Source organism: Arachis hypogaea, chromosome 15 (assembly GCF_003086295.3).
Source record: "Arachis hypogaea cultivar Tifrunner chromosome 15, arahy.Tifrunner.gnm2.J5K5, whole genome shotgun sequence".
Taxonomy (NCBI): Eukaryota; Viridiplantae; Streptophyta; class Magnoliopsida; order Fabales; family Fabaceae; genus Arachis; species Arachis hypogaea.
In genome coordinates, this window is record NC_092050.1 from 7,044,915 (window position 1) to 7,060,606 (window position 15,692).

Genomic DNA, 15,692 nt, shown 5'->3' on the forward strand with positions numbered 1-15,692 from the left:
CATGAGCTTTGTCGATTTGCAAAATGGGCTTTGTAATAACATTCAAAGCCACATTTTAAAAAGGGTGAGCAACCTTTTATACAGAAGTCCTGTGCAAGTATTTGGTGGGCTAATACAGTTTCAATTAATGCCCATTACTGACGATGCCAGTATGCAGCAGATGTTTTGTATTTATCAACAAACCCGATTTCACGTGCCGATGATAGAGTTGTACGTTGAGTTTGAGCAGCAATCAGGGTCGAGCGCGGTCGGGGCGAGGAGGTCAATGTTGATGAGCTTGGTGATATAGATTGGGAAGAAGAAAATAATGACAGTGAAGAGGAGTTCGAAGCTAACTATGAAGTCGATGACGAGAACGATGACGGAGACTTAGCAGGCAATCCGGAGGTGCCAAATGAAGCAAATGCGATTATAAGCCAGCACCCGTTTGGTGTTTCGTCTTTTATGCGGACTCTAGATCTGGAAGCCATGCATGACCCAGAAATTCCTGAGTATGCGAATACGGGTATGTTATGATTATTAACTCAAGTTTCCTATAGTGTTTATTTTATATGCCTCGTCTGACTGATGGTGGTGCGCATGTCATAGGTGAAGGCAACGCTGCGGCGGAAGATGGCGAGTTTAGTGTTGGCATGGAATTTGGATCGAGAGAGTCGGTGATATCTGCAATCAAAAGCTACACTATCTCAAGAGGGGTTGATTACACTGTGTATGAGTCTGAGCCGCAAACATTCTATGCGAAATGCAAGGGGTATGGTGCAGGGTGCGATTGGCTAATCCGGGCTAGCTTGATTTGAAAGAAAGCTTGTTGGGAGATCAGGAGATACAATGGCAAGCACACGTGCACCGTGGGAACGATATCACAAGATCATGCCAAGTTGGACTCGGACACAATTGCAGATGTCATTAGGCCGTTGGTCGAATCAGACCCCTCGATAAAGGTGAAGTCTGTAATTGCAGAAGTTCAATCCAGGTTCAACTACACTGTCAGTTACCGCAAGGCTTGGTTGGCAAAGCAGAAAGTCGTTGCCAAGGTTTTCGGTGATTAGAAAGTTTCTTACCAGACCCTGCCAGTATGGTTGAAAGCAATGACGGTTAAAATGCCAAGGTCTCGTGTTCAAATCAAAACGCTCCCCGTTTACCGTGAGACTGAGGAGGTTCAAGGTGTAAGAGTTCTGCATCGCATTTTTTGGAGCTTCTATCCGTGTATTGTAGCATTTAGACACTGCAAACCGCTGGTGCAAGTTGATGGCACGCACCTGTATGGAAAATATAAAGGTGCACTTCTGGTAGCGGTTGCACAAGACGGGAATCAAAACATTGTGCCTATTGCTTTTGCCATAGTCGAGGGTGAGACGGCAGACGCATGGGAGTTTTTCCTAACAAATTTGCGGAGATATGTTGTCACCATTGATGGGGTGGCCATTATTTCTGACCGCCATACCTCCATCGATGCTGCAATAGCTCGCAGTAACAGTGCATGGTCACCACCAAGGGCGTGGCACATGTACTGCATCAGGCACATCGGCTCCAACTTCTTAAGGAGGTTCAAGGCTCCATATTTGCATAAACTCGTGGTGAACACGGGTATATCAACTCGCTATTATGGTTCTATTCAGAGTAAATTTGTGACATCTGCTTACGACTAAATGGTTTGTTCAACAGGCTATTCTAAAACGGAGCAGGAGTACAACAAAAACTACCAAAGGCTTAAAGAGCGGGGTGAGGCATATACTCAATGGTGCGATGAGATCGGTGTTGAGAGATGGGTGTTGGCATTCCATGGTGGTCATCGTTGGGGACATATGACGACAAACTTGGTAGAGTGCATAAATTTTGTCCTGAAGGGGGCACGCAACCTTCCTGTGACTGCCTTGGTCCGGTCAACTTTCTATCGGCTGAATGAGTTGTTCACTCGGAAGAGTACCGAGGCTCATGAGCGTCTCCACAACGGATTTACGTATTCAGAGTTCGCAACGAAGAGAGTTGAAGAAAGCTTCCGACATGCAGGAAACGTTGTGGTCAACCGGTTTGACAGGCGCAATGAGATGTTTGAGGTTCGCGAAATGCAAGATGGTACCATTTACACGGTCAACCTTGCGCAACGACACTGCGACTGTGGCCATTTCCAGGTCGAGCGACTTCCATGTCGCCACGTGCTTGCATGTTGCGCCAATCAGCGTCTCGATTGGCAAGTGTACGTAAACGATGTGTACAAGATGTCTGAAATTTGCAAGGTTTACAGAGGCGAGTTTGTTCCGATGGATGATCCATCTACATGGGATAGATACGAAGGAGCGAAGGTGATCGCCAACTGGACATTGAGGCGCGCAACGAAAGGAAGACCGAAGTCCACCTGCTACTTGAATGAGATGGATTCACGTGAGATGCGTGGTCCTCGCCGGTGCACTATATGTGGACGCGAGGGACATAGCCACAGCCGATGTCCTCAGCGCGCAGGTCCAAGCTCCGCTGGAGGTCATTAGTGGTTAAACTTTTCATTGTAACTTTGTTATGACCTACTTCACGATTATATGTTACTTTTTATGTAATATCGTCATGTATTTTAACCTAGATAACAATTTATAATAAATAAAGTCTTTAATCTCGTTATGATAAATAAAGTTTGTAACCTAGTTAACATTTTTTAGAGTTACACGGGTACAAGGCTAAATATGTCATAATAATAATTACTGAACAGAATCATCTAAATATGTCATAATAATAATACTGAATACAAATGTCGAATACAACTATGAATACAACCCTGAATCACCCATCAACTACAGTAGACTACTTCCTCGGCGCCTTCTTCGAATACAAGGATGGGGTGTATTTGTCCGGAGGCGCAGTCTGTGTCCGTAAGTTATACGGATGACCCTGAGACACACCGGCGTCCAGCCTACTGCCGACGTCAGGACCACTACCTAAATCTGTCATGCTCACAGCACCAGTGTCATACAAACCGCTGCCACTCATCCCCGGAGCACTCGCTCCACCAAGATCATACCAGTGCTCCAAGTCGGACCCCAAGTCTCCCTCTTCCTGTTGCGGGTACTCGTTCAAATCAAACAACTGGCCACGTGGTGGTGTGGACGGACCGAGCGGATCTACATGACCCGTCGAGTGATCAAAGTCGAAGTCACTAGTATGACCTGAAGTGGCACAACGACCAGTAGAATGATGAGATGTAGCAAGCCCTTCCTGCGGTTGCATCGAGCCGAGAAAATATGTATCTCTCAGGACCTTAGAGAAGCTGATGGTGTCCAATCCACCCAACGGACTAAAGTGACCCTCGGTTGGAATTACCAGATGTGGTATGTAGGGCTCAGGTGCCTGAGGCGGCTGTGATTCCGGTATATATGCTGCCTGCTGCTGATATGTCGGCCACTGCTGGGCATATGCTGGATCCTGAAACTGCGGGACATATGCCGGGTCCTGAAACTGCTGGGCATATGCCGGGTCCTGAAACTGCTGGGCATATGCCGGCATCTGAACCTGGTGCTCATACGCCGGGACCTGATAGTGGTGCTCATATGCCGGAACCTAATTAACAAGTAAATACAATTAATACGAATTACTGATAGCTATTTATAAACCTAATAACCATAATATTAGGAATTAAAAACAATACATGTTCCTGTTGCTCTTGAGGCGGGACTCCCTGGTGAGGGCCAGCTGGTTCTTCCTGTTGCTGCTGTGATTCATCGGCGCCAATCTCTCCGCCTGGAACTCTATCTGACAGCCGCAGGTGAATCCCATACTGCTGCGTGTACCAGTCGTAGTACACTGGGAGAGGATGGAAGTCAATAATCTCCTCGCCTAGCTGCAATGTGTTATAGCGGTCAAATGTCCATCTGTTAACCCATTGACTGTAAATCTATCCCCAGTCATGGTTCTGTGCTCCTGTCAGCCGCTTGCAGTGATCACGACCAAGGTTGAACGCGGGGCCTGGTGGTAGCTGCTGCATCCCGAACTGTCGTCTGACCCGATCTGTCGCGTGCCATTCTATGCACTCGAATGACACTAAAGGCGACTGAGTGGAGCACATGAACATATGGGGTTCGAGGCCATCCGGAATCCCCACTCCCATATATGGCCGCCATATAAACTGCATAATAGTTACCAAGAGGTCGATTAGAAAAACTATTCCTCTGAATAAAAACATTGGACATTAATGGTACAACTTACGTCGTCAATTCCCATGTCGTCGAGACCTCGCCTAAAATGCGTAGTGGGCCGCCGTATATATCTCGTATATCGGCGCCAATGACTCCACCTAACGAAAACATAATAATAATAATAATAATAATAATAATAATAATAATAATAATAATAATAATAATAATAATAATAATAATAATAATAATAATAATAATAATATGAATAAGCTTAATAATAATAATAACAATAACAACAACGCTAAAAGTCAATACCGTCGCGCTAGTGGAACACCAATATTGCCGAGTTGATCGCGGGGTATAGGTGCCAGGAACGGCATACGCTCCCACGCCCAAACAAAAAGCAGTATCAGTGGGCCATCCATTTTCTTGCAGTTGTATCGTGAGGCACGACACAACGATCTGTATAGGTGTGCCAGACTGGCTGCTCCCCAACTATACCCTGAAATCCGGTGGAAATTCCTAAGTAGCGGTAGAAACTTCGAGTTCAGTGAAACGGTCGACTTATTCGGAAACACAATTGTACCGAGCATGCAGGAAATGTGCGCTCGGACGTACCGCTCGAGAGACTCCTGAGTATCACACGGCTCGGTGTCTCTGCACCGCCGGACCCAAGCAATATTAACCTTTCCCAACACGTGATCGTCCAGACCGGGCTCCCGACCAAAACACGCAATGCAGTTCTCCACCAAAAACTGGTGGCTGCTATCTGATCTACCCGTAACAGCATCCCATTAATCGGGAGACCAAGAATATAGCTCACATCTTCCAGTGTTACCGTCACTTCACCGACCGGAAGATGAAACGTGTGAGTCTCCGGCCTCCAGCGTTCCACCAAAGCACTCAGTAGTGCAGAATGACCTCTCATTTCGCCCACTCGCGAAACGTGTTGAAAACCAGTCAATGCCAATGTCGCTGCAGCTACCTCATTCAACGTATCTGGCGGATCCAGTTTTCTGGACAACAAATTTCTGATAGCCTGAAAAAAAAAATGATAATTATTAAATTCTAAATAATACCGATTAAAACATAATAATAATAATAAATTGTTAAAAAATCACGAATATTTATCTATTATTTATTAAACAGTATTACTAATTATTAAAAATTAATAATAATTTATTCTCACTATCATAACTAGTATTATAAAATAATCATAATAACACTCTAATTATAATAATAGTTATCCAAATATAATAATAATAACAATAATAATAACCATTTATTATAATAACTATAACCTACAAGGTTTGTTATTATTAACATACAGTATTAATTATTATTACAAAATATTACTGAAAAAAATCATTTATTATAATATCTATAATAATAATTTTTTTTCCAACGTAAACATTATTAACAAAACCGTTTACTTTACTGTTGATGACAGTATTATTATTATTATTACTATCATAAAAAATAATAGTAAATCACTAAAAAATAATAATTTATTACACATTATTCTTATTAAATATTATTAATAAATTATTTTCATTAACAGATCCACTATAATAATAATAATAATAATAATAATAATAATAACAACAACAACGTTACTAACAATAAAGAGATTAATTTGCCTAATAATAATAATAATAATAATAATAATAATAATAATAATAATATAACATAATAACAGTATTAAAAAAATTTAAAACGCAACGCAAAATTACTAATAACAAAATATTAATTATAATAATATTAATAACCTCAATACTAATAATTACAACACAAATAAAAAAAATTCAAATAAATTTATATATTTATTGTTAAATAGTAAAAAAATTTACTTACAAATTGGGGATAATCCAAATATTCAATAATATGATCTTCTGGTTTGGTATAGTCACGCACCATTTTTTTTCCTTATACCATGTAGCTCTTCTTCTTCACCGAGCTCTTTCACAGCTCCTACACTCACTCTCCCTTAAAATGTATCTTTAGTAACTATTTTGCTTCAGTAACTATGCTTCTACTTCAATCTGCGTTTCTCACTTATAAGGACCCAGCTGAACCCCCTCCCAAAACACGTGGCACGCATGCATGTATGGAGCCTGCAAAACGCATCCAGCGTTTTGCTCTGGTCACTGACAAACGCATTTTGCGTTTTGCTCAGTTCGAAGTTGGTCAAGCTTTGGTCCTGTCGGCATGCAGGACACGTTTCAATTTCTTGTTCCATTTCCCCGCCAATCGCAGCCTGCGTTTTGCAGGGCCTGCAATTTTCTGTTTCTTGTTCCTGCAAAACGTTACCTGCGTTTTGCAGGTCTCTAATCTTCACAGGTCCATATTTATGGACATCACACCATGCATCCATTTATATGCAATTCACCATTGTGTTATCCATTTAGAGATTAATTTCTGGAATAGAGGAAGCATGTATATATATATTTCGTCCACAGTGCTATTTGAGTCCATATTATATCCATTTCTTCAACTTTTCTCTCACTTCCATCATTTTCTAACCATATTATCAAATTACTAGGAGATTATGGCGTACATCGATGCAGAAGATATAGACATCAACCGACTGAACGCAACACGACACATCGTTGGGGTAGCCAACTTTGAGGTTGGCGTTGTTTTTTTTTTTATGTTTATGTTAAAGCATACATGTGTAGCCATACTTAAGGTACTTTTATAAAAGTAGTATGCAGTAGGGGTGTTTGCGATGCGGTTTGGATCGGTTTTAAGGGGAAAAAGTCATTCGATCCGAACGTTTAATTTATGTGCGGTGCGGTTTGGATTGGATGAACTTTTTTTAGAAATATGATCCGATCCGATCCGATTACAAGCGGTTTGGATCGGTTTGGATCCGTGGTTTTTTAAATTAAAAAATAATAACTTAATTTATAGAGTTGATAACCTGTCCAACAATCCAACATAATAATAAAACGTAAATTCCATAAAACATTATAAAGCAACATGTCCAAATATCTAACAATCCAATTATCCAACAGCAAGTCTTGAACAATAATTCTTCAACATAAAAACAACTAACTGATTCAAAAGTGGACGGAATAGCACTAGTAAATCCTGGGTCACTGTTTTGAACATCCTATGATAACCAAAATCAGTTTATGTTATTTTAATATTTTTTCAAATAATCAACATATTGAATTGTTACTAACATAAACATTCCAAAATTTGTTGAAAGTTGAAACCGGCAATAATAAAGTTAGACTTCCAGAAAGCATATGACAGAGTAAAGTAGAAATTTGTTGACCTTGTGCTACAGAAGATGGGATTTGGACAGAGATGGAGGGCATGAGTTATGGAGTGTGTGAGCTCGTGCTCAATGTCAGTATTGATAAACGGCTCGCCCTCTAAGTCGTTCAAAATAGAAAGGGGCCTGCGACAAGGTGATCCTTTGTCCCCATTCCTTTTTGTACTTGTGGTGGATGTCTTACAAAGAATGTTTGAAGAGGCAGTGAGGAATGGCCGCTTATCACCACTATTGGTTGGAAGAGATCATATTCAGTTGTCGCATCTACAGTTCGCTGACGATACTATTCTGTTCTGCCCTCCTGAAGATGAGACTATCAAGAACTACAAGAGGTTGCTTCGGTGCTTTGAGTTGATGTCAGGTTTAAGCATCAATTTTGAGAAGTCCAATTTAATCCCTATTAACTGTGATGCGCAGTGGGTACGACGTATGTGTAATGTGTTAGGCTGCAAACAAGAGTTCCTTCCAGTTAAATACCTGGGCATCTCATTAAGCGCGAACCCAAGACTAGTTAAGACGTGGAAGCCAATAATAGACAAAGTGGAGGAGAAGCTTAGCCTTTGGAAAGCCAAGGTGCTCAACAAAGCTGGTAAGTTGGTGCTTATTAAATCTGTGTTGAATAGCTTGCCGGTTTATTACTTGAGTCTATATAAGATGCCAAAGGCTGTTGCTGAGAAACTGATTTCTCTATAAAGAAGATTCTTTTGGAGTAGGGAGGATGGGAGTTCTGGTATGGCCATGGTGAAGTGGGAAGTGGTACAGGCTCCTAAGAGGCTAGGAGGATTGGGAGTTGGTGATGCTTTGATACACAATACAGCCCTTCTATTTAAGTGGTCATGGCGGTTCTCTGAGGAAGAGTACCCATTGTGGAAGAGGGTGGTTTGCTCTTGTAATAACTTGAACCCAACTGAGCTTCTATCCTCTCAAAGATTACCTGATAGGGGGGTCCGTGGAAGGACATTTGTTACCTACAATTCAAGAATCAAGAAGTTAGGCAGAAGATGATAACTGGATTGGCTATGGAAGTGGGTGATGGGAGATGTACTCGGGTCTGGGAGGTTGTCTGGATTATGGGAGGGTCTTTAAAGGATCGATTTCCAAGGCTTTTCTCTATTTCAAACCAAAGAGAATCAGTGATTGGGGATTGTGGGTTCTGGGATGGGTTAACTTGGATATGGAACTTTCAATGGAGGCGTGAGTTGTTCCAATGGGAGTTGGATCTAGTGAACCAGCTTCACAACACTTTGGGAATAGTCAAACTTTCACTTGGGAGAGAGGATAGAGTTGTGTGGAAATATGATAAGCAGGGTATTTTTTCTATTAACTCATTTGTACAGGTGTTGCAAGTAGAAATGGCTCCAGAGGATATCTCAAGCTACAGCTTTACTAGGTCAATTTGGAAAGGACTTGTCCCTCCTAGGGTGGAGTTATTTGTTTGGTTTGGCTTGACTGGCAGGGTCAATACGAAGGAGAGATTGCGTCGGTTCGGGGTTATCAGCCAAGAAGATTCTCTATGTGCCTTATGTAAAATAGGCGATGAAAATGATTACCACCTGTTTCGTGCTGTAATTTCTCTTGGCAGGTTTGGTGTGCTTGGATATCTCATGTTGGCTTGCAATGGATATACCCGGGTACAGTCAAGAAGCATTTCCAGAGTTGGACCGAGGCATCAAGTAATAAGGAGGAGCGCAAGAATTGGATGGTGTGCTTTTGTGCCATTATGTGGAACATCTGGTTGGAACGAAACCAGAGAATTTTTCAGAATAAAAAAAAGGAGTTGAGGAGATTATCAACTTGTCTGTTCAGAGTTACACTGAGTGGTTAGGTGCTGACCCCTTTAGTTGTTGATGGCAATGTCGGAGATGACAGAGTGTCAGATCAGTAGGTCTAGTTGTTTACTGCTTTGTATTTTTATTTTAGTTATGTCCTCGCTCCACTTTTGTTTTGAGCTCCTACTTTCAAAAAAAAAAAACATTCCAAAATAAGAATATTACCTCAGGATATGAAGCTGAAATTAAAGTTAAAATCAACTGAACAAATCTAAAATCTGCAAAAGTACAACAAAAAATTTAATATAACAAATTCTCAAAGATAACAATAATAGATTATCAAAAATAACAAATTTAACATAATAGATTGTCAAAGTAAAAAGAACAGATTGACTTCAAATTCAATACATTAACAGAAATAGACACATATAATGTTGATCATCATATAAAAAAAGGTAAAAACTCACCGAGAAGAGGAGGCGGCAACGACGTCGAAAAGGAGCGGCGGATGGCGTCGGTAACTTGGCATGTGATTGTGAGAGTGAGTGAGGTCTGACGTGTGTGTGAGTCTGTGACGGTGAGATACGGTGAGAGACTGAGAATCTAAGAGTGAGTGACAGTGAAGTTAAGGGATGCTGTTAGGGTTTGTGTTTCTTTGTGGAAAAGGAAAAATGGGGAATGACTGAATGAGTGTGTGCAATGCAGTGCTGTGGGTGATTGGGTCTGGGCTTGGTGAGGGAAAATTAAGGGAAATGGACTAAGGAACTAAGGCCTAAGGGAGTATGGGCTGTCGTTGTATGGCCGTATGCCACTATGCCGTATGGGTAATTAGGTATCATCATCATCATCATCATCATCATCATCATCATTATTATTATATGCGGTTCGGTTCGGTTGTGCAGAGTGGAACCGTAAACTGAATCGAACCGCAATAAAACCGATCTAAAATCTAAAAAAATCTAAAATTGAGCGGTTTAAAATGGTTTTCGATTTGGATCGGTGCATTTTCGCAGTTTTTTTGGACCGACTTGGATGTGAACACCCCTAGTATGTAGTATATGTTAAGCGAATGAATATATTGTTAACAATAGTTTAAATGATAGGGTATGATTTTAGATATTAGTGAAATGGGTTTGTTATTTAAATGTTTATTAGGTTTGTTTTTATTTAAATTAAGTTACTAAGCGCATGTTTATTAATTTAGTTATTAATTATTTAACTGAATATTTTTAGTTAACTTAATTAAGTAACAAGATGTTTATATTTGTAGTTATTAATTATTTAAGTAAATTACTTTATTTAAATTTGTTGTTATTTAAATTAAGTTATTAAGTTGATGGTTTACTTTTTAATTATTTAAATAAATATTTTTACTTAATGTAAATTATAAAGGGAATGGTTTATTAATGTTGTTTTTAATTATTTAAGTAAATATTTTTATTTTAATTAATTTATAAGGTAAATATTTGTAGTTATTTGTTAAACTAGTTTACTTATAATTTAAATTAATTTGTTATGTAAACGTTTATATATTGGGAGAATTTTTTTACTTTAAAATTTTTATAGTTTCATAGGTTTATACATTTTTCATTCGAGTTTTTTATTGTTTACCAGAGGTCTCGCCTACTTCTTCCCAGGAAAGTGAGCCACACACTCCCACCATCGAACGCCATTGTCTCCTACTTGAGGGAGGCTGGCTTCGACGACACGTTGCCACTCAGGGATTTTGTGTTTGACAACTCCCTGATTACGGCCATGGGTGAGTGCACTATCACCCTACAGGACGTCGCATACCACCTCGGGCTACGTGCACATAGAGAGCCAGTGGGTGGGTGCTTTAGTGATTTCCACACATGGTACGGGACTGAGGCTTGGGAGTTGGTGGAGCGGCTACTTGGTGCCAAGCCTTTTGCAATCCAGCAACAGGGTGCGCATAGGAAGGAGTTTTTCTCCCTCAAGCTGGCTTAGCTTCGAAAGCGACTCCAACAGATGCCTGATACTGATGATCTAGCCACCCTTCGACAGCACGCGAGGTGCTACATACTGTTAATGATTAGGGGTTACCTGATGACTGATAAGTCAAATAGTCAAGTCCATCTCCGGTGACTCCCACTACTAGATGACTTTTAGAGGTGCGGTTCTCTGTCTTGGGGATCTGCGGTGCTAGCATGGACATACCACTCCCTATGCTCTACAGCATACCATTCTACTACAGACATTGTATGATGCACTCCTCTATTAGTATCTTGGATATACCAGAGATTTTTCTAGTGGTGTCCACCTGAGCGACAGGTTTACATGTACCCTATGACTGTGAGGTAACTGTTCACTACTGTTTTATTATTCATCGTTTATGTAATTCAATATGATGTGCAATAAACTGAATCATCGTTATTCTTGCAAATATCCATAGGTTGATAGGTATGATACAGCAGAGCAGGGACCAGCACGAGCAGAGAGTCCTACGATGGCATCGGGCGTTGGATCAATTACAATTGGATGAGGTAAGCGAGTTACCCTTTTATTCGGTTACACTTGCATAAATTACTTATACTATTTTAGCACATGTCACTAATGATTGTAGTTCCTGTGGACGCCCTACAACGACCCTGCACTGCAGGACATCTGCCCGCTATGGCTAAATGATGAGGCGGAGTGGAGGACATGGATGTCTGTTGTTCCTCTCGTCTGCTTCAACATAGTTGAATTTTACCATCTCGCCAGGTGAAGCACAAGTTTTGACAAGCAACCATTGCCAGGGGACCTGGTTAACGTTGACGGGTTCCTGACTACCACAGGACGGGGCGAAGACATGTGGTGGCCTACCAAGCTTCAGGAGTGGTACGATCGTTGGAGAGCTCAGTTTGAGGAGGGATATCGGATATCCATTCAGTCGTGCACAGACTATCGGCCGACGCGGGAGTACTAGGATTGATATCGGCAGGTTTGCTGTGTTCGACACTTGTCAGGGTAGAATGTGCTTGATGATCCCAAGCTGTTGGACTTAACAGGAGACATGCAACCTACTACCAACCAGCTGAGGAACATCCTACACCTTTCCCGAGACGTGCCTGACTATCGTCGGCAGGCCAGGGAGGTTCGATCGGACACCCGGAGGCCTGCTAAGAGAAAGAGAAGGTGCCACATAGCACGAAGGAGCTGCAGGACCTCGGAGGGACAGGGTTAGGCCTCGCAGGGAGTGCTTGGACATAGAGGCCGAGGAGGAGGCTGAGTATCACTGACAGGATATGCCTGACAGCTTCGATGACTCACTGCCACCACCACCACCACCACCCCTTCCACCATCACCACCACCACATCAGCCATCTAGTCCATGTTCACATGAACCTTGGGACGATTGGATACTGCCCTGCCTGGATGGGATTTAGATTGAGGAGGCATTCCAGATTCATACCACCAACTAGGGCACGATGCAGCGCATCATGGAGGAGCAGCTCCACATGGGTAGTGAGCAGATCGTGGGGCATGTCCATCAGCAGTCTTCTGCTCCCGTGTCTACTTCAGTCTGGGCACTGTCCATTTCACTGGGACCTAGCTCCTCATATGGTACACATGGCCTACCAAGTGCACAGTATGCGACACCGCCATCGGTGGACTATGGTCTCCTGATGATAGCATCCCAGCCGATGCCGTCACCACTTTGTCCTCCACTTGGTCAGCAGCAGTATCAACCCCATGTACATGTGCCTTACTCGGACAGTTACTATGGCCCTCATTGTCCACTTTCGTTGCAGCGACCACCCTGGTCACAAGATCCATCTATAGGTCACTCACAGCTTCCTCCGGACCCACGCCCTAGTAGACCTCACCGACAGGCACGACTTCCGCCCCATGGCACCGGACAGCACCTGCATTACCATGATGATCTGCATCGATGATATTGTTATGTTTAGACTTTACGTTATTTTATTTGTCATTAAAGTTGTAGCTTGGCACAATATTTAAGTTCGTTAGCATCGTTGTTGTAACTTGTGTCCTCACTATTATTTATGTTGACACCCACCTTTTATGTGATTTTAGTCGTTGTTGTATGTAAATGTGTTACCGTGCTAAATTTAAAATTTTAGAATTGAATAATGAAGAAAAGTGCATTAAAGTTCAATTTAATCAAAGTAAACCTTAAACATAAAACCCTAATAATGGAAACATCGTAAGGATCTAAACTAGAAACTAACATGCAAGTACAGAATAAACGAAGTAAACAAAGAACAAACTGAATACCTTTTGACAACTAACAAACAACTGCACCACGAAACTAAACTAAGCATCGTCTGTAGGTTGGTTTGGACAGCCTCTCAGTGCATCCTTGATCGCCTGGGATCTGTAGAAGATAATCAAAAGGCCATTTTGTGGGGTCACATGTCGTCTCAAATTAGTAAGGAAGAAAGACCAGGACTCGATGCTCTCAGACTCAACAGTTGCAAAAGCAACGGAAGAATGTTGCTGTTACCGTCTTGTGTCACTGCAATATGCAAAACACCACCATATTTACCATACAGGTGTGTGCCATTGATAGAGACGAATGACTTGCAATGTTTGAATAGGGAAACCCTAGAATACCTTATCAAACATGCTACAGTTGCACACCATGAGGTGTTCATCATAGTATGGTACAGGCTTGGAAACATATATTGTTTTGGGATAATAACTCTGTAGTACTTGTAATAACCTAGGTACCTTATTGTATGACTCCTTTCAATCTCTGTACATCTATGCAATTGCCTTTTGTTTCGCTATACAGACCTTTCTATACAAGGGTTTGAAGTGATAGCTTTGCCTAACTGCACCTTGTAGTATAGGGATGCTAATGGATGGGTTGGATTGTATTAATGGCAGGATGACATGACAGATGAGGCTGATGTTCAACTGTTGATGGTCTTGAGACATTGTTGGTGCTAAATGCATGTGTGCTCCTTCAACCCTACGCACCTTCCTAACGAAATAACACATACATGGTTGGCATTTACATAAAATATAACAGTGATAAATGATATTAATTACACCACAGTTAAACGAAGGCTCACCAAGATCCAAAATTCTGTCGGAGGGCAACACGGAGACTCCACGGGCATCCAACTGTATATTGTCAGCAATAAATATGGTACTTTAATCAGTCCGACTCCACTACTTAGTACTTAGCACTTCTGCAAATACTGTAATTCTTCACACCCTACATCACTGCATCTTTACTCTTGAATTTGTGGCCAACCCGAAACTCCACACCACCATCTAAGTTGTAATCGTCTTCACCCATGTTGGAAAATGGAGTTTTCTCGTGCATCACATCCAGATCCAACATCTGATAGTGACTGGGTACAACTAATAAGGCCAAAATTGGGTGGGGGGCGGGAAGAAAATACCGAACTGATGCCTCCACCGGCGTCTCGGGTACAAACTCCTCCTCAACATCATCTTCAGAAGAACTACAAATCGTTGCTATCTGCAACATACTCCTCGTTGGATTTCTCACCATCCATGTCCATGTCTTCCACTAGACTCGCAATGTGTATTAGTGGTGGTGTGAGAGGTGGGTCGTCCTGCACAAAATTTGAGTGGCCAGATCCACCGCCACTAACATCACCGACCTCCGTAGAAAGCTCCATAACTTATGCCTCTATGATTTTTTCATGGATGTCAAACATGAGGCGCACATGTTCATCGCCATGTAGCCAAAATAGACGAAACCGGAAAACTCCATTTCCTATCATTGCTAGCAATCTATACCCCACCCTTCCTACCTCTTTTCTTCCGCTACCACCAATGTTACTGAATATCAGACTCTTCAACTCGGACAAAGAACTAACTCGTCGGGTGCGCAACAAAATGGGATTATCATACTCAAATATGACCCAAGTGTCACTGTTTCTCATATGGCAATTGAAATACACACTTATAACCACATATCCAGTACCACTAGACATTTTGGCTTATTTTTCGAAAGAAAAATGGACAAGAAGAAGTAGTGAGATATTTGTGAAGAATACAAAGGGTTGACATCCTTTTATAGCTACTAAAAATTTGTTATAATGTATTTCGTTTGCACTGTAAACGTCATAATTCTTCACATATTTCGTTTACAGTATAAACGAAATAAAAGTGCACATATCTCGTTTACACTGTAAACAAAATAAACATATCTAATGTTTTGTACATTATTTCATTTACAACGTAAATGAGATATACGCATTTTTATTTCGTTTACACTGTAAACAAAATAAAAAATAGGATAAATTTTCGTAAAAACTTATAAATAGTCTATTTTAATAAAAAAAATCCAAATCAACGAGAAATTAGATTTTTAGAGCCCATTTTCTTTTTAATTTTTGTTATTCATATAAAAGAACATTGTCCATTGTGAAGCCCATTAGCAATCATCCCAAAAGAAAAACAAATACCCAAAGAACTTATTATACCGCCTTGATCGCTTGATAGGATAACTCAATAAAATCATTAGCAATCTGAGCCAAAACAAATTATCGTGACAAATCCTAATTAAAA

General features: G+C 41.1%; 1 protein-coding gene across 1 annotated transcript; it reads left to right on the forward strand.

The window, feature by feature from the left end:
• Positions 1-1,088: 1,088 nt before the first annotated feature.
• LOC112747790 (uncharacterized) lies at positions 1,089-2,486 on the forward strand. Its single transcript, XM_025795976.1, has 2 exons — positions 1,089-1,620; positions 1,666-2,486. Exons 1-2 carry the CDS (start codon positions 1,089-1,091, stop codon positions 2,484-2,486), a joined length of 1,353 nt encoding a protein of 450 aa, XP_025651761.1.
• Positions 2,487-15,692: the final 13,206 nt, after the last annotated feature.